The sequence below is a fragment of the Megascapheus bottae genome, chromosome 25 (genome assembly GCF_031878675.1).
Source record: "Megascapheus bottae isolate mThoBot1 chromosome 25, mThoBot2.hap1, whole genome shotgun sequence".
NCBI classification, from domain to species: domain Eukaryota; kingdom Metazoa; phylum Chordata; class Mammalia; order Rodentia; family Geomyidae; genus Megascapheus; species Megascapheus bottae.
Genome location: NC_143533.1, coordinates 12,981,401 through 13,008,678, shown reverse-complemented (window position 1 = coordinate 13,008,678; position 27,278 = coordinate 12,981,401). Strand labels below are relative to the sequence as shown.

At 45.7% G+C, this 27,278-nt stretch overlaps 1 protein-coding gene across 1 annotated transcript in view; it reads right to left on the bottom strand.

Moving 5' to 3' along the window:
- The window catches only part of Myo1e (myosin IE), a 127,217-nt gene extending 102,904 nt beyond the window's left edge, over nucleotides 1-24,313 (bottom strand). The window contains exons 1-2 of the mRNA XM_090358289.1: nucleotides 24,231-24,313; nucleotides 20,202-21,095 (exon numbers count right to left, since the gene is read on the bottom strand). Of these exons, the coding sequence (XP_090214415.1) occupies nucleotides 20,202-20,204 (3 nt within the window). The 5' untranslated portion in view covers nucleotides 20,205-21,095; nucleotides 24,231-24,313. The remainder of the gene's footprint in view (nucleotides 1-20,201; nucleotides 21,096-24,230) is intronic.
- Between the last annotated feature and the right edge of the window lie 2,965 nt (nucleotides 24,314-27,278).

Sequence of the window (27,278 nt, the reverse complement as noted above, 5' to 3'; positions counted from 1 at the left end):
TGGAGGTAAAGCTCAGTGGTAGAGAACCTGCCTCTGGCATGTGTAAGGACCTGGGTTTGACTTCTGGTGCCACAAAATCATGAACCCAAAAATACAGAAGTGATCTTAATATTGTTGGAGTTTTTATTTGTGTTGTTTCTGGGGCTTGAACTCAGGGTTTGGGCATTGTCCTTCATCTTTGTGCCCATCCCTTGAGTCACAGCTCTACTTCTGACTTTTTGATGGTTAACTGGTGATAAGATTCTCATGGACTTTCCCGCCTGGGCTGGCTTTGAACTTCAGATTCTCAGATCTTACCATCCTGAGTAGACAGGATTACAGGAATGACCTTCTGGTGGTTGGCTGACATACAGCTTTTATTGATATTGAGGGAACAGCTAACCACTATGACAAAAACAAAACAACAACAACAAAAGGCTGTCCTGTGTGGAGGGGACATCACGTACTGAGCAGTCCGCAATGAGCTATGTACAATATACAATTATTTGTAGTTATACATGTAAAAATCCAAGAAATTTGGGCTTTGTTGGTTGGTTTTTGGTGGCAGTGAGAACTGGATTCAGATCCCCACACTTGCTAGGCAAGGAAATCTATCAACTTCAGCCACACACAGATCCTCAGTTCTTTTGCATTTAGTTTAGTTTTTGTTTGTTTCCATATAGGGTCTTGTGCTTTTGCCCAGTCAGCCTACGATTTTCCTGCCTCCACCTCCAGAGTATCTGAGATGATATGCATAATCCATCATGTCTGGTTGTTAAGGATAGATTCAAGAAAATGCAGGATAGATTCAAGAAAATGAAGGACTATTACCTACTTCAACTTTTTGACCAGGTCTTACTCTCTACACTTAACTGCAGAGGAAACCAGCTTAGAGAAGTTCAGCAACTGTGCACATAGCTCAACAGGAAGGGATCAGAACTTGAACCTACTACCCTGCTGCAATCAGTGATTGATTGCTTTCTTGATTAGAAGGTAAGACTCCAGGTGGACCAAGCTCACTTCCTGAGCTCTAGGCACTGTTGAGACAGAGTCTCAGCATAACTGGCCTTCTAATGCATAAGACTCGAGGCCAAAATGACTCACTCTTGTGTCAAGCAACAATAGGATGGATAAGCTCGTGTCATCCCACAAGATAATAGCCAGGTGCCAGTGGCTCATACCTGAAATCCTAGCTACTTAGGAGGCTCAGATATGAGGATTGCAGTTCAAAGTCAGCCCAGGCTGACTACCCAGAAAGAAGCCGAAAGTGGAGCTGTGGTTGAAGTGGTAGAACACTAGCCTGGGGCAAAGAAAAAAACATTCAGGAACAAAGCCCAGGCCCTGAGTTCAAGCCCCAGGACTAGCACAGAAACATGAAGAAAAAAAAAGAGAGAGAGAAAAAGAACAGCAAGTGACTCACCTAATAAGGGACCAAATCTGGATAAAGGTACACATCCAGGGCCAGAGATCCTGAAAGCTTTAGAAAGCAGTCAAATTCACCAGATGCCCAAATAGTCAACCTAACATACATACTGTTGGGTGAAAAAATGGACCCAGAAACTTAGAATATAAACATTTGGCCTGCACCAAATGCAAGAAAGAATTTTGACATCTGTGCCAGAGAGCTGCAGTGAAAAGTGCAAAGTGAGAGGATATTCTAGAACCTCTCAAAGTTGGGGGTGAGGGGTAGGGAAGGGGGAGGAAGCAGAAGCCCACCCAAACTTTCCCACGATGTCATGTTCCTTCCAAGTTCATGACAGACATCATGTGACCAGATCTGGACCCTACCAGTTATCTAACACCCAGCAAGCCCACGTCCTGTGTAACCACAGTTGCTTTTGATTCTCTCTTATGGTCTTGAGAAGAGCAAAAGCCCAGCTTATTCTAGCTTTCCAGAACTCTCTGCTGATTACAGCCTGAGATCAAATCCCCACAGAGAGGGTGGATTGGTATTTCAAACAGGAAACATTGCAATGAAGATTAATAATTTACCAACGACCTTAAAGAAATATTGTTCACAGAGGATGGAGAGGGGAGGACAGCAGGCCATTTTTCAGTGGGAAAGTGAATCTGATTGCCCTAACATGTTAGGGAACAAATTATAAAATCTTTCTCAAATCCAATCTTTAATGCTGATGGTTCCTTCATTAAAAAAAAGAAAAGGAAAAAGGATTAATCATTTCCACCTTCAGAATATTCATGTGCATATTCTCTGCTCAGGAATACATTAGCCAGCCAGAGGCCAAGATCAATGAAAAACCACAACACATTCCTAAGCAGTAATAGATATTTTGCATGGCTTGAAATACTTCAAGAAGTTTTTTTCTTTTTCTTTTAAAGGTTAAGAACCAAAGTACTGAAATTAAAGATCCCAGAAATCAAGCAGCTGGGTTTCTCAGAGTATTCAATGTTGACTTGAAGGATCATTTAAGGTAAACCTCCTTGCCCTCTTGAATCCACTGGTTCGAGCTCTGAGAGTCATTTTGTATTAAGTTAAACTGACGGTGTCATGTCAAAAATGGCAGGCTAAACATACAGACTAAATTATTCATAAAATACAAGAATCTGCAAATGGTCCCAAACTCTGCCTTACTCAACTTCAACTACAGGTATACAGGGCATGAAAGTACTGAAAATTGTGAATATCTGATCGCTTTTTCCCCCAACAAGATTCTTAAGCATGTGGTTTAAAAAAATATCTAGGCCTGGAATGTGGCTTAGTGGTAGAATGCTTGCCTAGTATGCACGAAGCCCTGGGTTCAATTCTTCAGTATCACATACACAGAAAAGAGCCAGAAGTTGTATTGTAGCTCAAGTGGCAGAGTGCTAGCCTTGAGCAAAAGAAGCTCAGGGAGAGTTCCCATGCCCTGAGTTCAAGCCTTCAGACAGGCAAGAAAAAAGAGAAAAAGAAAATAATGCAGAACTGGAATCAAACTATAGCCCAGGGTTCAGATTGCTTATTTTTGGTAAAGTCTTGTACTGTTTTACTGAACTATAAGCACACTTTGTGTAGTTTCCAGTTAATTTTGCGGGATCATAGAGGGCTGAAGTAGTTGCAACTTGACACTGTGTGGTCCACAAAGCCCAGAACATTAAGTACCAGCCTTTTACTGAAGAAGTCTGCTCATCTCATCTCATGTATTCACACATTGAGGGGAATCAGTAGGTAGAGATGGGCTTTGGGGCAGAGGGAGGGTGGGGAGAGGGGATCCTGGTACCAAAGCTTGAGCTCAGAGCCTTGAGTTTACTTGTTTGCTTGGCTGGTGCTCTGTCATCTGAGTCATGCTTCCAGTCTAGCATTTTGCTGGATAATTCAAGATGGTGTCGTATGGACTCTTCTTGGGCTGGCTTTGAATAGCCATCCTGAAGGTCTCAGACTCCTGAAAAGCTAGAATTACAAGTGTGACCCACCAGCCCCCAACTAGAAACCCCATCATTAAACTAAGGCCACAGCCCTGACTCGTGCAGTTAACAGCACCCAATGTCACAAGACAGAAACCCTTGGGAATCAAATACCTGCGACTATTTTAGGGCTAGAAAGAGGTAAAATAATGCATACATTGTAGGAAGAGAAAAACCACCACACACCTCTCATCTTCAGATTGTAGATTAGCATCAGCCCCAACCTCTTTAGCTTCCCTCCTTTTCTGTTCTTTTTTCTTTTTTTTTTTTTTTTTTTGCTAGCCCTGGGGCTTGAACTCAGGGCTTGAGTGCTGTCCGTGGGCTTTCAAGGCTAGAGCTCTACAGCACTATTTCCAGCTTTTTTCTATGTATGTGGCACTGAGGAATCAAACCTAGGGCTTCTTGCATGCTAGGCAAGCACTCTACCACTAGGCCAAACTCCCAGCCAAGAGTTTGCAACTTTCTTATTATTGCAGGGTAGGTGCAGGTAATGTTCAAAGGACAGAAGAATCAAAAGGCTAATTTTTTTTAAAGTAAGGATAATGTAGCACTAATTAAGATCCAAGGAGCTCCAAAGCTCTTTGTTAGCTTAAAATCTAGGCACTAGATTAAAACTGACATCTAAGTATACATTAAATTTGAAAGCAAGAGGTACCCTACAATTTTGCAATGTGGTAGTACTGCACCTTTCTTGTGACCTCAAAGCATCCTGGGAGCAAAGCAGACAAAGCAGCCATTATTTCTAGTTGGTAGGTGGGGTTGGTAGGTGGGGTCCTGGAGTTCCCAGCTCAGATTATCTATTCAAGCCCTTCACAATGTGAAGTCTTGGAATTGCTGGTTCAAGAATCCAATCCCTTTAGTGGAATTGAACTCTGGATTTCTTACACTAACAAATACCCTGACCTAGTCAAAATTAAAAGTAAATCCAGCTGAGTACTCAAGAGGCTGAAATCTAAGGATCCCAATTCAAAGCCAGCCTGGGCAGCAAAGTCTCTAAGGTTCTTATCACCAATTAACCAGCACAAAGTTGTAAGTAGAGCTGTGGCTCAACTGGTAGAGCACCAGCTTTGAGCACAAAAGCTCAGGAACAGTTCCTGGGCCCTGAGCTCAAGCCCCATGGCATGCATGTGTACACATACACACCCTACAAAGGTAGGTAGCTGTGACAAAAACCAACTTCATTTAACCAAGGTGAACTTGACCATGAGTTTTCTAAATACAAACATACATCCAACAAAGCTTTTCATAATGCAAAGCACATGGTTTGGATTGGGTTCTACTATTTCAAGTTTGGCAGAAAACTGCCTTAGCCTACAGTACCAGACTTAAAAGAACATTCACACTCTAGAAGTCTAAAATATCTTCTTCATAAAGTTCTTACAGGACAAAATAAAACCCAAGCTTAGAAACATTCTCACTCAAGTACTCGCTTAGACATGCTCTCTGCCTTTGGCCTTCTGTGATGGTTTGAATGTGGTCAAATGAATCTCTTATTCCCTTCCTTCTCAACTGAGAAGTGTCACCCAAGAGTGCATGAAAATTAATCAAACTAAGCCCTTGTGAAGTGACTTCTCTGAGATCTGTAGATGCAGCTACTAGAATCAACTGAAGTAGCCCCTGGCCATAACTGCATGGTGGAAGAGGAGGAGGAAGAGGAAGAGGAAGGGGAGGCGGAGAAGGAGGAAGAAAGGAGGGAGGAGGAAAAAGGAGGGGGAAGGAAGGAGGAAGGAAGGAGGGGGAAGGAGGAAAAAGGAAGAAAAGGAGAAAGAGGAGGAGTGGCCGGGCGCTAATGGCTCACACCTATAATCCTAGCTACTCAGAAGGCTGAGATCTGAGGATCACAGTACAGAGCCATGCTCAACAGAATGGTCTGAGACTCTTTAACTAGACCAAAGATCCTAAAGCAGAGCTATGGTTCAAGTGGTAGAGCATCAAAAAGGGAGGGGAAGGAAGGAAGGAAGGAAGGAAGGAAGGAAGGAAGGAAGGAAGGAAGGAAGGAAGGAAGGAAGGAAAAGCTAAGCTAAGATAATTGGGGCTGAAGTATGCATCACTGGACATTAGGCCCCTGCCAGTAGTCTGCTCAGAAATTGAGCAGCAAGCTGGGCGCTGGGGGCTAGCTACTTATCTAGCTACTTAGGAGGCTGAGATCTGAGGATTGCACTTCGAAGCCAGCCCAGGCACTGAAGACTGGGAGCCTCCTGTCCTCAATAAACTACTCAGAAAAAGCCAGACATGGAGCTGGGGCTCACTGGTGGTGGAGTGCTAGCCTTAAGCAGAAGCAGCCCAGGGACAGAGTTCAAGCCCCAGGACTGGCCAATAAAAAAAGAAATGGAAACGACAAAAAGAAAGGAAATGGAGCATCAGAGTGGGCCCTGCTCCCACTGCTCCATCTACCCAGAGCCTGCACAATAAAACACCATGGCTCCTCTTTTTCCCTGGGAGCATGAGAGCCTCATGCTCACTCAAGCTTACTTGGCTTGGTGCTCCACTCTTTGAGCCATGCCTCCAGCCCTGCTTTTAAAAAAAAATTCCAGAAATGTATTTGACATTGGCTGGAATACATTTTATATAGAAAGTCTGGGATTGCTAGTGTTTTGGGAGCCCTCATAAATCTCATGGAGGCACTAAAATACGAAGGGCGTCAATCTTGTGACATAAGAAATGGACACCACAAGCCCACTTTTAAGAACGGTTTTAGCTTAATTGTTTGTCTCTAGTCAAATTCAGCCTTGTTTTTTGTTGGTTAGTTTGGAGATAGAATCTCTTGGACATGTCTGCTGGGCTGAGACGATTCAGATGACAGCCTCTTGAGTAATTAGGATTGCAGGCCTGAACCAGCAGCATCCTCATTCATGTTTGTCGTACTGGGAAATCAAAAGCAGAATATTGCACATGCTAAGCACAAACATAGGGTAGCATCCCCAGACTCCACATTTCTAAAGACACTTTGCTTCACAACCTGGTCACTCTGACACTGTTTTTACTGGAAGAGAAAAGCAAAAGGAATTGCCCAAGAAACATAATGAGGGATGTCTTGTCTATATAAAAATATAAGGATGTATTCTCAAACTAGAGTAATTACATAGCTACAGTACTACTAACCGATTTAAGATTAGAGGAAAGCATTTATGGAATAGAAGCAACTGGAAACAAAGTATAGGTGTGAGTTCAACATATGCTGAAGATGATACTTCAGAGACAAAAATATCTTTTTTTTTTTTTTACTTTATTGTGGGAGAGGGCAGAAGTCAGGGTCTCACACTCGCTAGGCTGAGGAGGCTCAACCCTTGTTACTTTTGCTATTGCTCACCATCCCTGGCCTGTCTCTGCCAACCAGCATAGCCGGGATCACAGGCATGTACCTCTACCCTGCTCAAGAAATGTATTGAGTTTTTTTGCCAGTCCTGGGCTTGAGCTTAGGGCCTGAGCACTGTCCTTGGACTTTCTCAAGGCTAGAGCTCTACCACTTGAGCCTCAGTACCACTTCCGGCTGTTTTTCTATATATGTGGTACCGAGGAATCGAACCTGGGTCTTCATGCATGTTAGGCAAGCATTCTACCACTAGGCCAAACTCCTGGCCCCAAGAAATATATTCTTTAATAAATTATTATTATTATTACTTAAAACAAGTAGCTATCCATTGGGAAAAAGTTTTGTCTCACACATCATAAAAGTAAACTTCAGATGCCATAAAGAGGTTTTTTTTTTTTTTTGGTCAGTCATGGGACTTGAGCTGAAGAGCTCAGAGACAGTGCCCAGGCCCAGAGTTCAAGGCCACTGTCCTACCCTTTGAGCTACAGCACCACTTCTGGTTTTCTAGTGGCTAATTTGAAATAAGGGTCTCATTGACTTTAGTATCCAGCTGGCTTTGAACCATGATCCTCAGATCTGAGTAGCTAGGATTATATGCTTGAGCTACCATATCCAGCAAGAGGTAAATTTTATTTTAGTATTTTTATTGTAATTAATAGAAGGATTATATTATATTCACCAGATAGAAGGTAGAAGGTACATTACTTAATAATCATTGCTAGCTCTTCTCATGTTTTTGTCCCCATTTCCCTCTCCCATCCCTCCCCTCCTCTTGTTTGAGCTAAATTTTTAATAGACCTCAAAGACCTGAAGCAAATATAATTTAGTTGTATAATTTGGGGGATTATAAAAGATTATTTAGAAGACGGGCATGGCAAGATGAGAGTAGGCAGGAGTGGGGGTGGGGAGGAATAATAGTTTCATCTGAAACCTTTTTTTTTTTGGCCAGTCCTGGGCTTGAGCTCAGGGCCTGGCACTGTCCTTGGACTTTCTCAAGGATAGAGATCTACCACTTGAGCTTTAGTACCACTTCCGGCTTTTTTGTTTTCTGTGTATGTGGTACCAAGGAATCGACCTGGGCCTTCATGCATGCTAGGCAAGCACTCTACCACTAGGCCAAACTCCTGGCCCCTGAAACCTTATTTATTATATTTAGTAACTTACTTTCCTTCTATAGTTTTTCTTATGTCCCCTCCCCGTCCCCGCGCCCCATCACCTTAATATTAAGGCAGTAAAGGGGGTTTTTACCCTCTTAGTAATGCATGAAGAATTCTCTATCAGACATGGAAAGGTGAACTGAAATCTGTATTTAGGAAATGTCAATTCAAAAGCTTTCTTGAAATTACTCAAGTGGGGGGAGGTGGGGAGGGTGGATGGATTTGGTCCAGAATTTTCTAAATAGCTGGGCACCTGTGGCTCATGCCTGCAATTCTAACTACTTACAAGACTGAAACCTGGAGAACCTCCCTTCATATCCTAGAGAAGTTTGCCATTTCATTCCAATTAGCCAGCAAAATGCCAGGCTGGGAGCATGGTTTACCCTTAGGCCCACCAGGCTATCCCATCCCATCCCCAGTTGCTTTGGTTTATGTTCACTGTCATCTTATTGACAGCCCCAATAACTGAGCAAGAGAGAAGGAAAAGAATGCAGATACAAACACAAAGGACAATGTTTATAACACACCAAGAAAGCAAAGCCAAGGGTAGGGCACTTGTCTGGTACTGGATTATATCCCTGGGTGATAGGGGGCGAAAGATGCAAAGACAGAAATACCAGATGATACACTCAGAGAGGAGGGGAGGGGAGGGGAAGGATAGAACGAAAGAGAGGAGAGAGGAAAGAAAGGAAGGGGAGAGAGCAAGGCAGTAAGGGAGGGAGGGGAGAGAGGGAGAGAGACACCAGGTGATACATTCTCTGCCTCGGGGGTCACTTGAATGCCTAGAGGGAACTTAATGCCCCCACTGAGGTATTGGAAGAACAGGAAATGAGGCTGAATTCTAGAAAATACCAAAACAGGTCATTCATTTCTCCCCTCAGGAGCTCATCTAGGTCCAGAGCAAATAACCATTCAAGATTCCCCATCAAGGCCTGGAGTGTGGACTAATGGTAAAGTGTTTGCCTGGCAAGCAGGAAGCCCTGGGTTCAATTCCTGAGTACCATACACAGAAAAGGCCTGAAGTGGTACTGTGGCTCAAGTGGTAGAGTGCTAGCCTTGAGAAAGCCCAAAGACAGCGCCCAGGCCCTGAGTTCAAGCTCCAGGACTGGCAAAAAGATTAAGAAAGATTCCCTTGTCATTTTGTCTCACCCAAATAACCACAGCAAAGAACACAATGGACCCATTCTTTGATGTAAATTATTCAATGTGCCTGGACTGTGAGTCTTTTCCTGTTCCTCTTAAGGATTCAGCCAAGTGGCAGGTACAGGAAAACTGGTTCTGGAAATTCCAGTATAGGCTCCCAATAGGGCCTATCCTATAGTCAGGGCCCATCCTGTAGCCAGCCCTAAACCTTCACAGGAGATTCAGCTCATTCATTTAGTCAACCAAAATGGATTGAGTACCTATTGTATGCAAGCCAGTAAAGGAGCAGGATATCTTGGCTGCATTTTACACATTCCAGAAAGATTACTGCAACCCACTAGCAGTTTTGAGACTGTGATGCCATTTTGGTTCCTGGTACCTGGTTTGGGAAATTGAGTCTCACCTACTAAACATACTAAGCATGAATCCTACCACTGAGCTTTAGCTCTATGAAGCTTTAGCCATTCTTTTTTGACCCCTTGTAACACAGAAGTTTATGAGTGACATGTAGCCTGGCCTCAGTGGATCACTCCTATAATCTCAGCTACTCAGGAAGCTGAGATCTGAGGATCATAGGTTCAAAGCCAGCCAGGGTAGGAAAAGTCAGACTCATCTCCAATTAACCAGGAAAAAAAATAAAAATAAAACAAGTGGAGTTGTGGCTCAGGTGAGCACTAGAGGCTCAGATGAGCACTAGTATTAAGAGAAAAGGCTGAGACAGGCGTCCCCACTCCTCCACCCTGGCCCCTAAATAAGACGACATTTAACACATTAACCAGCATAGCTTTATACTTGGAACTCTGTCACAGGTAAGAAAGTAATCTTCACTACATTTACTATGTGTGTTGTGGACATAGTATCTATAGTTTTGTTATTTTTCTTAAGTCTCCTCTCTGCCTCCAGGTCTCTTACTTTTTCTCCAACACACTCTCAGGAAAACACCTATTGAGAGAAAACCACACCTAAGTTTAAGTACTCTAACTACCAGACCAGAAACTTAAGAGCAAACACTAGGCCATTCAACACCAAAGGAAAAAGCAGCAACTGCAGGGAAACCTGCAAGGAAACGTTCTCTAGATGCAAATTAAGGTGACAGGAACTTTCTACAGGGCAGAATCAACAGAACAATTAAGCTATTAGCTTCACTCCAGGGAGACAACTGCCCTTAGGAGGTGAAGGGCCCCAGGTTCCGCCCCGCAGGTGAGGGCTCAGCTTGCTGGTGGAAAAGTAAGGACAGTAAATTCCTTTTTCTTCTTCAATTCCTGGGGCTTGAACTCAGGGTCTCTTAGCTGTCTCTAAGCTCTCTAAGCTGTCTCTAAGCTCTTCAGCTCAGGGCTAGTGCTCTAGCCCTTGAGTCACAACACCACTTCCGGCTTTCTGGGGGTTAATTGGAGATAAGAGTCTCACAGATCTCAACCTTCTGAGTAGCTAGGATGACAGGTATGAGTGACCAGTCCTGAGCTTGATCTCCAGGCCCGAGCCCTGTCCTTGGGCTTTCTCAAGGATAGTACTACCACCACTTGAACCACAGCACCATTTCCAGCTTTTTTCTGTATATGTGGTACTGAGGAATTGAGCCTGGGTCTTCGTGTATGCTAGGCAAGCACTCTGCTTGCTTAGGCCAAACTCCCAGCCCCCAGAGTGACTTTTATTTTTCCTCCTGCAAAGCAACAAAGGGCAGCTCCACCCCTCGAGAGAAGACCGAGAGGGAATGGGACAGCCCCAGGACAGGTTGGGTGACTTTGGGCCATTACTTGGCTCTCATTGGAAGGGCTGAAAAGACAGGAGGAAAAGTCAGACTCAAAGCCTTCTCCCACCACAGAGCTTCCTCCCTCAGCCCCACGCATCCTGGTTCTATTAAAAGAAAACTGAAAGGAAGCCCCGAGTGGTTTTATTTGAGGGGTTTATTTTTATCTCGGAAAAAAAACATTTCCAGTTTACAATCAGATGACCCCCCAACCCCCACCACCAGCCTATCATCCATCATCTACTCAATGGAGATACAGTTGCTGGGTGGGGGGAAAAAGCAAATCAAGCCACCAGGACCACTGACTATCAAAGTAGGACAGAATAAGTAGATACTTAAATAGCTTAATTAAATATGGACTGGAGGGCCCCAGGCTGTCTTGCAACCCTCCATTGCTGAGCTCTGAGTACTCAAAATGCCTCATCCTCTTCCTGTGGCTCCTGCCTAATCCTAGCTACTCAGAAGGCCGAGATCTGAAGATGCAGGTTCAAAGTCAGGCAAGGCAGAAAAGTCTGGGAGACTCTTTGCTCCAATTAGCTAGCAAAAAGCAAACATGGAGGTATGGTTCAAGTGGTAGAGGGCTAGTCTTAAGCAGAAAAAAAAAAACCCTGGAAGGGACAGGAAGTGATCCACACTGGTGATCCTAGATAAGAAGGAAGTCACATGCTAATGGTGGTGGAATCCACCAAAGTTGACAACTGGTAGAATTGTTCAGCTCCCAGCATCTTATATTCCTCGTATAGAAAACACATCCTTATAGCTGGGCCCTAGTGGCTCACACTTGTAACCCTAGCTGCTCCAGAGGCTGACAGGTGAGAATTGTGGTCCGAAGCCAGCCTTGGACCAAACAATCATGTGACTGTTACCTTCAGTTAGCCACCAAAAGGCCAGAGTGGAGCTGTGTGCTCAAGTGGTAGAGGGCTAGTTATGTAGGGGTGGGGGAAGCTCTCAGGGACCACACTCAGGTACTGAGTTTAAGCCCCAGGACTGGCAGAAGAGAAAGGGAAAGAAGGAAGGAAGGGGGAAGGGGGAGAAAGAGGGGAGAGAGAAAGAGAGGGGGGATATACACTGTTACCAACTGCCAACTACAACTGCTATAAGATACTGGAGCCTCTGATTCATAGCCTTATGAAGAGGACAGGGATTCCTTGTCTCCAAACAATGCCTGTCACACACACTGGGCTGAACAGGAGAGTCTTTTGTTATGATGGCCTCGATTGGTTCCCTTGTGAGCAGGTACAGACTGCATCCAGTCCTCTTCCATTCCAAGATACAGGTACTAATGGAGAGACATAAATAGCCATGCATTCTTTCCACTAATTGTACCTAAAGGTGGAGGAGGTATGACTCAAGTGGTAGGGCTCGTACTTGAGCTGAAAAAGCAAGGCAAGAGTGCAAGGCCCCAAGTTCAAGTCTCGGTACTGACACGTGCATGTGTATCTCTCACTCACACACACACATAATGGAGGTATTTGTGGATGAAACAATGATATCTATCTCTGCCTCAGTGATTAATGAATAATTCTGGAAGTCCTGTGCCCAAAGCAAAATTAATTCTATTCACTTTGCATCTTCTACAGGAGCCCACAGATGGTTTGGGGCCCACACACTATGGAATTGACATGGGGTTATTTTCAGAATCATCTTACAGCCCAAAAGATATGACTTTCAATCAAGAGAAAAGAAACATTTTTTTGACTATGTAGAGAAATATCTTTTCCCACCTAGTTGGCTTGATGCTGGCTAAAAAAGCAGAATTAAGCCAGGCACTGTGGCTCACATCTGTAATCCTTGCTACTTATCTCCAGTTAATCATCAAAAAGCCAGAAGTAGAGCTCAGGCTCAAGTGGTAGAAGCTAGCTCTGAACAGAAAAATCTCAGGACTGTGCTCAGAATCTGAGCACTGCCCCAGAATGGGCCTCCCCCCACCCAAAAAGAGGCAGAATTAGGGTAGCAAAGTCTTCTCCCTACCTAGGGACTCATGAGTTCCATGGTCCACTTCAAAAAAAAAAAAAACCAACTAATCCAGTCTAGTTTGGCATTACTTGTGTCTCTTAAATCTGAGTTTGAAATATTTCCAGAAAGCTTCACTAACAGAGGGTAAATGATTGCTTTCTGTTTTTAGGTTTTGCTTTTCCTTTTTTCTCTTTGTTTCTTCAGCAAATTTGGAATCCAATTGATTTTCCATCAACACAAAACAAGTGTAGCTGTAATCCTCAGGACTTGGGAAAACAACTGAGGATGTACCAGGAACAAGGCTGGCTCTTGTGTCATAACAAAAGCTTTGAAAGATCAGCCAGGGGTAAACTGGCTACTGGTGAATTTTTTCTTTCCTCCATGTATTCACCCAATTAGGAAAGCTAAACACGGTGCTATGACTCATGCCTGTAATCCAAGCTACTCAGGAGGCAGACATCTGAGGATCACAAATCAATGCCAAGTCATGCAGAGAAATTTGAGTCTTATCTCCAATCACCCCCCCCCAAAAAAAAAAAGCTGATTGTGGAGCAGTGGCTCAAGCCTTGGGCAAGAGAAGCTCAGCAAGAATGTGAGGCCCTGAGTTCAAGCCCCACTACTGGCACACAAATAAACAATGACCAAAAAAAAAAAAAGCTGAAAGAAGAAAAGTGGAATCCTCCCAGGATTCCTTTCTCATACTGACCTTCGATTTAGCCGTGCTCCTTTCCCCAATGAGGACAGTAGCAAATATAAACCAACATTTTAGAAATTCCTGTTATAAAAGCTCACCATCTTTTGCTGTGCAGCGTAATGCTGCCGTGGTTCCGCTATTACTACATAAACAAGCTGCACCCAGCCTGTTGTGACAGGCTTCAGAAATCTCCATTGCCCCAACAGGGAGCCAGCCAACTCCCAGACCTGTGGGCCAGGCCACCCTGGCTCAGCTTAGTCCCAGCTAAGCCACCAGCTGACCACAGACATCAAATGAGACAGTCTACTGGGAAATTGGCCAGCCAGTACACAAAATCAGGAGAAAAAGGAGAAATATAAAAGCCACAAGGTTTGGAACCATCTGGTAAACCCAAGGATGATAAGCTGTATTTAGGGAATGTCTTAGGATGATGGCTCTTTATATACATTCAGTGAGATTTGATTGCTTTGATGGCATGTTGGTAGTTATTAATATTCCATGACACACTATGTGCTGGTGGTTCATGCCTATAACCTAAGCTACTCAGGAGACTGAGATCTGAGAATCACAGCTCAACGTCAGCCCAGGCAGGAAACTCTTGAGACTCCAGTGAATCACCGGAAAACTGGAAGTGGAGCTGTGGCTCAAAGTGATAGAGCACTAGCCTTGAGCAGAAGTGCTCAGGGACAGCACGCAGGCCTTGAGTTCAAGCCCCAGGTACTACTAATGTGTTTTAATACACAGCAGATAGGTCTCTTAAGTATGGCTGTAACAAAGATGCATTTGAAAAACAAAAACAACAAAAAACCCCTCTGCTAGGATGCCCCAGAACCTTTTCTGTCAAAGTAAATTCTGAGGTTGAAATTCAAAACACACTCTGTGCACCGTTACTACAGAATGTGCTTACTAAGGCTGAGATGTTTATTTTTAATACCTTTGGAATTAAAAAATGTTAAGCTTCTGGTGTCTCACACCTGTAATCCAAGGTATTCAGGAGACTGAGCTATGAGCAGAGTTCTGAAGCCAGTCTGGGCATGGAAGTTAAAGAGACTCCTATCCCAATTAACCACCAAAACCCTGGAAGTAGAGCTGGAGCCTAGGGGTAGAATGCCAGCTTTGAGTAGAAAAGCTCAAAGAATGTGAGGTCCTGAGTTCACCAGTACATGTACACACAAACACACAACAGACGACAAGCATCCTCCAAAAAGGATTGTACTCTTTATGTCATTGTAACCCCTTGCACATCACCTATAGCTCAGTCATTTTTTTTCAAATCACACTGAAGCTGGGCACCAGTGGCTCATGCTTGTAATACTAGTTCTTCAGGAGGTTGAGATCTGAGGATCATGGTTCAAAGACAGCCCAGGCAGCAAAGTCCATGAAACTCTTATCTCCAGTTAATCACTAGAAAACCAGAAGTAACACTGTGGTTCAAACAATAGGACTGGCGAGAGAGAGAGAGAGAGAGAGAGAGAGAGAGAGAGAGAGAGAGAGAGAGAGAGAGAGGGAGGGAGGGAGGGAGGGAGGGAGGGAGGGAGGGAGGGAGGGAGGGAGGGAGGGAGGGAGAGGGAGGGAGAGAGGGAGGGAGGGAGAGGGAGGGAGAGGGAGGGAGAGGGAGGGAGAGGGAGGGAGAGGGAGGGAGAGGGAGGGAGGGAGGGAGGGGGAGGGGGGAGAGGGAGGGGGAAGGGGAGAGGGAGAGGGAGAGGGAGAGGGAGAGGGAGAGGGAGAGGGAGAGGGAGAGGGAGAGGGACAGGGAGAGGGAGAGGGACAGGGAGAGGGACAGGGAGAGGGACAGGGAGAGGGACAGGGAGAGGGACAGGGAGAGGGACAGGGAGAGGGACAGGGAGAGGGAGAGGGACAGGGAGAGAAACCCAGTCCTAGGGCTGGAACTCAGGGTCTGAGCACTGTCCTTGGGTTTTCTCAAGGGTAGAGTTCTACCACTTGAGTCATAGCACTACTTCTGGCTTTTTCTATGTATGTAGTATGGAAGAATCAAGCACTCTACCACTAGGCTAAACTCCTGGCCCCTAGATATCTAATATAAAGTACATTATTAAAAGATATATGTAATTTATAATATACTATACTATATGAAAATCATATACTACAGATGATATAATATACTGTAATATAGAGTTTCATGGCTGTACACATTGGTAAATACCACTATGAAATGCATAATACCTTGCAGTTGTCTGAGGTTTCCAATATATTTGTGCATGTTGACTGTAAAATCCCAGCTACTCTAGAGGCTGAGATCTGAGAATTGCAGTTGCAAGTCAGGCAGTCAAGTCCAGGACACTCTCCAATTAACCACAAAAAAGGCCCGAAGTGGAGCTGTGGCTCAGGTGATGAAGTGCTAGCTAGTCTTGAGCACAAATACTCAGGGACAGAGCCTAGGCTCTGAGTTTAAGCCCCAGGACTGGCACAAAAAAATTTTGAATGCTTTGTCTTTTTCAGTTTTGGTTGGTTGGATTATGTTGTTTTTGGCTAGGAGACTTCCAGCAATGTGATAAACAAATCAGGAGACATGAACTACGTTACCTTCCCAGAAAACATTTGAAATGGATTTCACACTCCCTAAATACATGCCAGCAATCATCCTCAAGGAGCTTGCCTACCTCAAGTCAGCACTCCCACATCAGAGTCCTGTGTTCCCATGCCTTGTGCTATGTATCTGCATGCATAATACCTGTAACTTATTCTCAGGAATATTCAAGTAAGGGGAAAAAAATAACATTGATATTTTCTGAAGCAGTGGCCAGTTCATATTTATTCAAATGTTTCTACATATTGTTCACAGAAACCATATGAATTTGACTATTTCTGAAGTAAAAGCAGACGTGAACTTTGTATCTATCAGTCCAAATTTCTACTGCTCATGTCCACAAAAGTTCCTTTGCATGCCACTTAAAAAAAGGGGGTGGAGGGTGGCTGGGAATTTGGCCGAGTGGTAGAATGCTTGCCTAGCATGCATGAAGACCTGGGTTCGATTCCTTGGTACCACATACACAGAAAAAGCCAGAAGTGGTGCTGTGGCTCAAGTGGTAGAGCACTAACTTTGAGGAAAGCCCAAGCATAGTGCTTAGGCCCTGAGTTCAAGCCCCAGGACTGGCCAAAAAAAAAAGATGGGGGGAGGGAATGTGGACAAAAACATGAGAAGGGGTATCAAGGTTTGAGAAGTCATATACCTACTATCTGGCAAATGTAACTGTAATCCCTCTATACATTATCCCGACAATACAATTTTTTAAAAAAGCCACAGTTAGCTGGGTGGTAGTGGCTTACATCTGTAATCCTAGCTACTCAGGAGGCTAAAATCTAAGGATTGCAGCTTGAAGCCAGGCCAGGCAGGAAAATCAGGGAGACACTTCCCTCTAATAAGCTACCAAAAAGCTGGAAGTGGTGTTGTAGCTCAAATGGTAGAGCTCTAGCCTCAAGCAAAAAAGCTCTAGGGGACAGCATCTAGGATCTTAATTCAAGCCCTAGGACTGGCACACAGAAAAGAAAAGGATACCAGTAACTATTGTCTAGAAGTGTTCTTGGTTTGACCAAGACAGCCAAGGCCCTACAGTGAGTTTTCCAGAGGGAGATAAGAACTGGAAACTGGGCCTTGTGTTCATGAATCATAATGCCTTCCTTGTGAGTCACAACTGAACCACTGTCTGTAGGGCTTTGGGCGCAGGTGGAGAAGTTTTCTAATGGGCTACCAGGCCTCCTAAAATATGTGTGTGTGTGTGTGTGTGTGTGTGTGTGAGAGAGAGAGAGAGAGAGAGAGAGAGAGAGAGAGAGAGAGAGAGAAAGAGAAGTGAGAGGGAGGGGAGAGAGATGACAGCAGCATACAGGTGCTCTTCTAAGGGCTGTTGTTCTCCATGCCAGTTCCCGGCCACACCCACTGACATAATGTCCCTTCCCTTCCGGTTCTCAGTTAGGCAGCTGAGGACATTCCCTAGCTAGGCAGGCCCAGACAAGGACTAGAACAACAAATGAAGCTACCTGTGGCTCGACTCTGTCTTAAAGAAACATACCACGAACAGGGATTGCTAATCACATAAGATGTTAGTACTATCTTTAAGGCAATGTCACATTAGAATATTCTAATAAACAGACTTAAATTTTTCTTTTCTCAAAATCAAGGAAGAAATGATTCATTTCATCCAAATGACTCTGGATGTCCAGGAGATTCACCCATGGTTACTTCTTCTATTTCAAGCCAGCCAGCAGTTTCCTTTGTGTTTTTCACCGGTGAATGGTGGCCTCAGAAAGTGCATCTGATAGTCTCCTGGGAGCCCACACACATGCCCATCTGCACTAATGGCTGGAAGCCCAGCAACAGGTAAGTCACACCTCGCCCCGCCATTCAGTCCCTCCACCTTCCTACAATGCTTCCTTCAGATTCACTAGATCAACCATCCATCTACAGCAACAGCAATCAACTAAGCAATGGCATTCCCAGATCTCAATTTAAAAAGGGAGGGGGGAAAGGTCAGGTGCTGCTGGCTCACTCCTGTAAACCTAGCTACTCAGGAGGCTGAGATCCGAAGATTGATTCAAAACCAGTCTGGGCAGAGAAGTCTGAGAGACACTTGCCTTCAATTTAAACATCGAAAAGCTGGAGGCAGAGCTGTGGTTTAAGTGGTAGAGCCATAGCCTTGAGCTTAAAAAGGGGGGTGGGGTAGGAGTGTGGCCTAGTGGTAGAGAGCTTGCTTAGCATGCGCAAAGTCCTGGATTCAATTCCTCAGTGCCACATACACAGAAAAAGCCACAAGTGGTGCTGTGGCTCAAGTGGTACAGCACTAGCTTTGAGAAAGCCCAAGGACAATGTCCAGGCCCTGAGTTCAAGCGCCAGGATTGGCAAGAAAAAAAAAAAAAACGGAGGGAGGGAAGGAGGGAGAACCACTTGTTGGTCTGTCCTAAAGAAAAAAGACCAATGGAAGAAATTCAGTCTCGTTGTGATTGTGATTATCATCCAAGTAGTTAAATTCTGTAAGATCCTTTAAACTCTTCACATAAACACATTGATTTTTAATTTTTTTTTAGAAATATTGAACCATGGAAAATAATTACAGCCCTTCTAAAGTGCCAGGCACACCATGAATCACATTGTTCAAGTTTAAGTGGTCAGATGCCCAATTTAGTAGTTCCCAAATGCATGGTTGGTATGATTTTTCTTTTTTTTTTTTGGTAGGGATTCCAAAAATATTCGATGATAGTCTGACTTTCTAATCACCAGGGGTGGAAGTTTATTTATAGCTCAAGTATTCTCTTAGGGGCAAAGGTGATACAAATTTGGACTGTGTAAAATATATAAAAGCTTTGGTCAAACATGCCATTTAAGGATGTTGTTGTTGTGATTGAAGTTGATATATTTGTCTTATCTTTAAGTATTTGTACAAAGGATTTAGTTTCTTAAAAAATCACTTTTGAATGAATAGGGGAGGTCACGAGAGCTGAAGACATTTTTAAAGAATTGCTGTGGGGAGGGAAGTGTCTCTTGTGACTTACTTTCCCCCTTAAAGCCATTAAGCCACAAGGAATCAGAGCCCCTGATCATAGAATAATAATCAGGATTTTTTTTTTTAAGAAGGAAGTATGGAAAGCCCAAAGTCTTGTAGAACTTTTTTCTGTCTTTTGGCGGGACTGTGACTCTCTCAAAAATAGCATCTTCACTTTCAGGAGGAAAAATGACCCCGCAGCACCAAAGCTCAAGGGGATGTAGCTAAGGTTATTGAGGAGGGGGGCGGGGTACGGCTGGCAGTCAGCGCCATACATTCCCAAAGTGTCGGAGTTAAAAGAGCAATGAGCAGTGGTACCAGGGGCTCACTGCCTGTAACTACTGCTGAGGCTGAGATCTGAAGGTCAAAGCCAGACTAGACAGGAAAGTCCACGAGACTTATCGCCAATGAAACAACAGAAAGCTAGAAGTGAGGCTGTAGCTCAAGTGGCAGAGGGGAAAGAACTCAGGGACAGCACCCTGGCCCTGAGTTCAAGTCCCAGGATTCACACATTCACACACATTCACACACACACACACACACACACGCAACAACTATCGTGAAGTTGAGAACTTATTGCATATAATCCAAATAGCAATCGCCTCACCCTGCAAGTCCAGGCCGAGTGACTCCAACCTGCACCCAGGTCACTTGCTCAGTGGCTGTCACCAGGTACTCGCCCTACCTGCGTCCCTGCCTGCCTTTGTGTGGGAGGCGCCGGGCTCCCAGCCAGGGCCGCCGGGCCGCCCCGCTGGGCGATGCCAGGAAGAACAGCTGGGGGCTCTGCCCAGCCTCCGACCCTGCACAAGGCAGGAGATCACAGGGCAGGGAGGCGATGCCAAGCACAGGGCCAGTCTTCGCAGCTGGGGCTGACGGGAAGGTGGGGTGCACAGCGACTCCCCTGCCACCCCCCAAACTTCCCAGCAAGAGCAAAGGCTCCTCCTGGCATGGTTGTGCCCCCTCTACACATGGATCCACACTCCGGCTCCCCACAGCTGGCAGCCATAGCAACCCGGCCACAAAAAGTTACGCGACGCAGAAAGCAACTTGAAAAAGTTTTCCTTGCTCTCCCTCCCCCTCGATTTCTAACTTTCCCCTCTCCCCGCCCCCCCCCAACCACCCAGCATTGAAAGAAAGCCACAGGCAACCCGAGCCCAAAGACGTGCAGATTCCTGCGTCCACCTTTCTCCACCCGGGGCCTGGGCAGCGTGCCCAAGGTGGGTGCCCCCCAAGACTGGGGTTTCCTGTCCCCTCCCTTCCCGACTCATTCCCCGGGTTGGGTCAGGCGTCCTGGGACGCGGAGCGGCCAACTCACCATGGTGACTCGATGGGCAGGGCTGGCTGCCTGGGAGCTGGGACTGGAGCGCGCTCTCCGGGGGGACTTCAAAAGTTGGTTCCCTTGGTCCAAAAAAAAAAAAAAAAAATCCCCAAACCACACCAGGCTCGGGACAGCCAAGCACTCACACGAGCCAATGGGAGCCCAGGGGTGACTCCATCCAGGCTGGATCCGCCGCCGCCCAGCGCGCTAGGTGAGGGCGAAACCCGGGGCGCCGCGGCGAGGAGGGGCGCGCGCGCGCGCACGGAGACCGTGGGAGCCGGGGACCCACTCGAATCTCAGGAGCGTCCAGAGGCGCCCCCAGGTGCTCCGCGTCGGCCCCGAGCCCTCGCTTCTCTTTCTTCCAGCCACTTTAGTTAAGTCGGTTAAGTCCGCTCTGCCTCAGCCTGCGCTCGGGCCGGGCAATCTGTCCATAAATGGAGAATTCAGCTCCGGCCTGGCCAATCAGGGTTGGTGTTCCGCGCGTCACTCCTCGGGGAAACCGCGGCTGGCCAACCAGACCGAGGTGGGGGGAGTTTCCAAAGGCCTCTGGATCCTGTAGTCCTCCCGTCCGGCCTCGCCCGCTCGCCGGCTACTCCGGAGGCCGGAGTGACGCGGGCGCGCCAAGACTCACAGGTGAGGCCCGCTCGCCTGCTCGCCTCCATCGACCACTTTGTTGATGGGAAAGAATAGATCTAAGCCGAGCGCCGGTGGCTCACGCCTGTCGTCCTAGCTGCTGAGAGCAGAGGAATCGCGGTTCGAAGTCATCCGGGGCAGGAAAAGTTCACAGTCAATAAACCACACACACACAAAAAAAAGTGGAGCTGTGGTAGAGCGCCAGCTTTGAGGGAGGGAAATGAAATCTAGCTTCCAAACTGAAGTCCCATGATCTTCCTAGAAAGTTAAAAAAAAAAAAAAGGAAATATTTTAGATCAGAGTGGTGGCAAAGTGCCCAAAGGAAATCTTTTCCTTTCCTATGTCTGGATTGTAAGGAAAGTCAAAAATGTCAATGTCATCCTTCCTTCTTTACCTAGTTTCCTTTAGAAAAACAAAAGGAAACTTTTTTTTTTTTCCACTGCTAGGGGCAAGGTGCAAGGAGCAGTGGAGTTAAGGAGGGAGGAGAAAAAGAGGAGGGGAGGAGGGTGGAGAAAAAGGACGGAGAGGAAGCTAAAGAGAGAAGGAGCAAAAGCCTGGAGCTGGTGACTCACACCTGTAATCCTGAGATCGGAGGATCACAGGTTCAAAGTCAACTGGGGCAGGAAAGTCAGTGAAAAACTGTAATCTCAAAAACAAAAAAACAAAAAACCAGAAGTGATGCTATGCCTCAAAGTGGTAGACTGCTAGCCTTGAGCAGAACAAGGGCCAGCATTCAGTCCCTGAGTTCAAACTTCATGACACAAAAAGGGGAGAGAGGGGAAAAGGGGAGGGGAGAGAAAAGATAGGAAGGGAGGGGAGAGACTGTGGGAAAAAGCCATCACCAGCCTCTGGCCACACACCTATGAAAAGCAGTCAGGAATGCAGGCAGAGCTGTGAGTGAACTTTGTACTCCTTTCAGGAACTCTGCAGAGAGGAAGGGAGAGCTAAAAAGGAGGCAGAGGGAAATGAAAAGAGGGAAGGGAAGGAGTGGGGGGAAGATTAGTTTAGGAACCTCAATTCTCTAGGGAGCTGAGGAAATAAACTCAGGAGTGGAGAGTGGATTATCACCAGATCACTCTGCACTCTCTGCAGGTGAGATCTGAACACAGGACTTCAAAAGACTTACAAATGCTTACTTGAATTCTGCATGATGGGCTGTGACTAGGGGATCATGGTTGAGAAAGAGACATCAAAACACATTTTAGGGGCCAGGAGTTTGGCCTAGTGGGAGATTGCTTGACTAACATGCACAAAGCCCTAGGTTCAATTCCTCAGTACCACATACACTGAAAAAGCAAGAAGTGGTGTTGTGGCTCATGTGGTAGGGTGCTAGCCTTGAGAAATCTCAGGACTGGCTCCAGGACTGGCAAACACACACACACACACACACACACACACACACACACACACAAAATGCATATATGTGAATGACATGATGAAAACAGAGTGCAAAAAAATTATGCTAATAAAATCTGTGGAGTTTTTTTTGTTTGTTTAAACCAGTCCTGGGGCTTGAACTCAAGGCCTGGGCCCTGTGTACCTGTAGTCCCAGCTTCCCAGGAGGCAGAGGCAGGAAGATGGCTTATATCCAGAAATTCAAGGCCAGCCTGGGCAAAAGGGAAGTTCTACCCCCAATAATATGAACAAGAACAATAATTACAGCAAAGAAATACAAATGAGAAGCACCAGCAGTTCTGTACAAAGAGATACCCCTCAGGGTAGAAAATCAGCCAACCAGGCACTGGTGGCTCACACCTAAAAACAAAAAATCCTAGGTACTCAGGAGGCTGAGATCTGAGGGTTGTGGTTTGAAGCAGCCTGGACAGGAAAGTTTATCTCTAACTCATCACAGAAAAACCTGGAAGTAGAGCTGGGCTAGACTTGAGCACAAAAGCTCAGGGACAGAGCCCAGGCTCTGAGTTCAAGCCCCAGAACTAGTACAAAAATAAACCATACATAGAACATGCAGAAAGGACAGCTGGGCTCTAAAGCATCTCCTTGCAGTAGACAAAGGAGGGCACGCACACGTAACATTTTGTATGTTCTCACGAAAGTCTGGCTTCTCTCTTGCAGACATGCCAATGTTATAACAATAAGTTGCTGTTGATTTGGGGAAGAAATGGAGGGGAGAGGCACTGAAGAAAGTTTCCATGGACATGGATAGTGAAATATGATGCCACTGCTAATTACTATAAAATTTCCCATACTAATTACTTGATTGCAATAAATGAAATTAGTTCAATGTGTGCTTAAATCGCATATTAAAAGCACATTGATACAGATCGGTTATTAGTCTTCTGATTTGAATCCGTATTTTCTTTCATGCAGTTGAATTTGATTTGACCTTTTTCCATATTCAAGAATGAATTCTAAGCCAGGAGCCAGTAACTCAGGACTGTGATCCTAGCTGCTCAGAAGGCTGAGATCTGAGAATGGAGGTTGAGGCTAGCCGAGGCACAACAGACTCTGAGACAGACTCAAAGACTCTTAGCTCCAATTAATTACCAAAACACCACAAATAAGAGCTACTGCTCAAGTGGCAGAGCTCCAGCCTTAACCAAAAAAACCTCAGAGATGGCACCCAGTCCCAGAGTTCAAGCCCTAAGACCAGCATGCACACACACACACACACACACACACACACACACACACATAAATCCACACAATATAAAAACAAAAAATAAAAAGCATAAAACAAAATGCTATCACACAATCCTTGCTTTAAAACTCAGGTCATTGCCATAATACACTAATTTCCTGCACAGGGTTGCATACAGAACTGAGAAGCTTGGTGCCATCCAGTGAAATGACTGGCATTATACTTTGTATCCTGAGATGCTTTTTTTTTTTTTGCCAGTCCTGGGCTTGAGCTCAGGGCCTGAACACTGTCCTTGGACTTTCTCAAGGCTAGAGCTCTACCACTTGAGCCTCAGCACCACTTCTGGCTTTTTTTCTATGTATGTGGTACCGAGGAATCGAACCCGGGTCTTCATGCATGCTAGGCAAGCACTCAACCACTAGGCCAAACTCCCGGCCCCTGAGATGCTTTAATTTAAGAATAACCCCCATTGGGTCAGGAGTGTGGTTTAGTAGTAGAGCGTTTGCCTAGCATGCATGAAGTCCTGGATTCAATTCCTCAGTACAGGAAAAGCTGGAAGTGGCATTGTGGCTCAAGTGATAGGAGTGCTAGCCTTGAGCAAAAAAAGTACAGGACAGCACCCAGGTCCCAAGTTCTGGCCCCAGGATTGGTATAAATAATAATAATATGATATTAACCCCGATGCTTTGAAAATAGCTTTAGGAAAGACAACCAATTAAAATTGCTTTCACGCTTTGTCTTTGTTTTTTGAAAAACAGCAAACAAGCTTTGAAGAAAATAATACAAATATTTACCTTGCTGGGATTTGGATGGTCAGGCCTTAGAGAATTTCTTCTTTCAGATGCTACTTAATAGAAACGAAGTATCTTTGATCATAAAGACTGAAAAACGCACGTATTTCAAAGCTTTATGGATGTAGCTTGAGTCCGGCCTGGATCAATTTGCAAGCAGTCCTGGAACTTTACTGTAGCTGACCTGTTTCCAGAGACATGAGCATTCACCCAGAGGTTTCTACCTTCTCAGTGCTAAGGAGGGGGAAATAATAAGGCAAGCCTCCAATTCCACTTAATTAGATCACCTGAAAACACCCAGGCCCTCTGTAGCTTTGGCTCTTACCCTAACATCATCCTCAGGTGTGTATGAGAACGCCCTCCCTCCCTCGCCTTCTTCTAAAACAAATCCAACTCCATTCCGAGTTTTCTGTGAGGAAAGTTAACCATAGTCCTTCGGGTATACCAGCGTTTCGAAAAATTCCTACCTAAGCTGGGCATGGTGGCACATACCTGTAGTCACAGTAGTCAAGAAACTAAGGCGGGAGGAGCATGATTTCAAGGCCAGCCTACATTGCATATGATAACCCTGTCTCAAACCACCAACCAATCTGAGTATATTCTGTTTTCTTTAAACTCTGTCCTAGCACTTACTACATGACTTTCTTCTATAAAATAATTTCTCCGAGTCTCATGAGTCTGACATGGGTCCTTAATTTCCCTCTCCTGGCTCACACCAACATTAGCACAAACAAAATGCACTGGCAAAGCGCGATCTCTATCTCTACCTGTTTTTCCCGCAAGTCTGTAACTGAAGTTCCATGGTTGTTGCTGAGGGCTGGGCAAAGCCTGCTATTCAATGTAATGACCTCTGCAGTGCAGTCCCCACAACTAAGCCACATATTACTGGGAGTCCCTAACAGTGCTCAGGGACTCAGTGTTCCTGAGTACTTACAGCAGACAAACAGGGCAGAGGGGAGTGATGTGACACTGTGCAAGCAAGAGGGGTCAGCCAGACGCTCTGAGTCAAGCAAGCAAAAATTTAGCAGGATGAGACAGGCCAGGTGTGGGAGTGCACACCTGGAATCTTCACACTCAGGATGTGGGGATAGAAAGATAAGGAGTTCAAGACTACCTTGGTTATATAGCAAGACCTTATGTCAAAACAACAACACAAACACAAAACAACAAAAATCAACCGGAATGCAAATGGAAGCTTACAAACCTGAGATGGCTTCCTTTTGTGTAGGTATTGAAGCTTGAATTTAGGACCTTGAGCTCTTGCTTGGCTTTTTCAGCTCAAAGCCAGTGCCAGAGCAGCAGGGCCATACCTCCACTTCCAGCTTTTTGTTGGTTCATTGGAGATAAGAGTCTGGAAGATTCGTTTGTCAGGGCCGATTTAGAACACAGCTCCTCAGACTCCAGACTCCTGAGTGCTTAGTATTACAGGCAGGAGACAGGCACTCCGCTTCAGACCTCATTTCTAAATATTTTAAAGTTCTAAACTGAGCTAACCAATAATATCAAAATAGGTTCTGCTGGTGGAGCTTGCCCTGCGACTCCTGGAGTTGATTTGTTGCAGCAACAGGTGAGTTTTCTTCGGTGCCTTCAAGATTATAAGTGGGCCAGGTGCTGGTAGCTCTCACCTATCATCCTAGCCACTCAAGTGGCTGAGACCTGAGCATCAGAGTTGGAAGCCAGCCCAGGCTAGAAAGTCCATGAGACTCTTTTCTCCCCCCCCCCAAAAAAAAAGCCAGAAGTGGTGCTATGGCTCAAAGTGGTAGAGCCTTGAGCAAAAGAAGCTCAGCGATGGTGCCCAGGCTCTGAGTTCAAACCTCAGGAGGAGAGAGAGAATAAAAAGATTATAAATGGTAGGACTGATCAAGTGTCAGTAAGGCCCAATCAGCAGAGGCTGTCAGCTGACAATGGACAGATGTGCCTGTGACTGGAAATAAGCCATCCCGGCTCCATCTACATGGAAAAAAGTATCAGGGACAGATGGGAGCAGAAAAGGAGGGTTGGGGTGGCAAGCAGGCTTGAGTGAAGGAGGAAGCACGTCTTTAATGTCCAGTCTTCGGGCTTGCTGAGTCCATGAGATCATTTGGTAGATGATCATCACGGCTGGACACATTCCTCTCCTCTTCCTCCTGCCCTTCCTTCTCCTTCTCCCTCTCCCTCCCCCCCTCTCCCCTCTCCCCCCCTCTCCCTCTCCCCCCCTCCCTCCCCCTCCCTCTCTGTTGGTACTGGAGCTTGAACTCAGAGCCTCACACTCTTACTTGGCTTTTTTTTTTTTTTTTGCTCAAAGCTGATGCTCTATCACTTGAGCCACAGCCCAATTTCCAGCTTTTTGGTAGTTAGTTGGAGATAGTCTCATGGATGTTTTCTGTCTGGGCTAGTTTTCAACCTCCTGAGTAGCTAGGGTGATAGGCGTGTGCCTCTTGAATGCTTCTTGTCAGCTCCCTGCAGCCCTCTGCTGGTACTGATAATGTCCAAATGCCAAATGGTCCTCAATGGGAAAGACTCCCATTTGCTGGGTACTGGTGGCTCAGGAACCACGAGAACTGAGGCTCTGGGTTTGAGGCCAGCTTGAGCAGAAAGCTTTAAGACTCTTATCTCTAAGTAAGCACCCCAACAGCCAGAAGTAGAGGTATGGCTCAAGTGGTAGAATACTAGCCTAGAACAAAAATTCAGGCCCTCAGTTCAAGCCCCAACACACACACACACATGGTTCCCCACTCACTCCTGTGCCAGGCTTGGGGCACATACACTCCCTGGCCTTAGAGCCTAGCATGTTTTGGGGTGAGGCAGACAGAGAATTTCAGGAAAGGGTTCAGGTGTGCTGAGGGCCCTCTCCTCACTTGGCTTGTCCTGGTCGAGGCGTGTTATCCCTGTCCCTCCTGCTGATCGTGAGGGACCAGGGAAGAAAAACCCTGACATTCTGGCGCCCCACGTTGGCCCACTGACCACCTGCACCCAGCCCTCCTTCTCTGGAGGACATCAGATGCATCAGGGAGGTTCGTCAAGGCAGGAATCTCTAACCCCCAAAACCCTCTTGAGGAAGTCCCTCTAGCT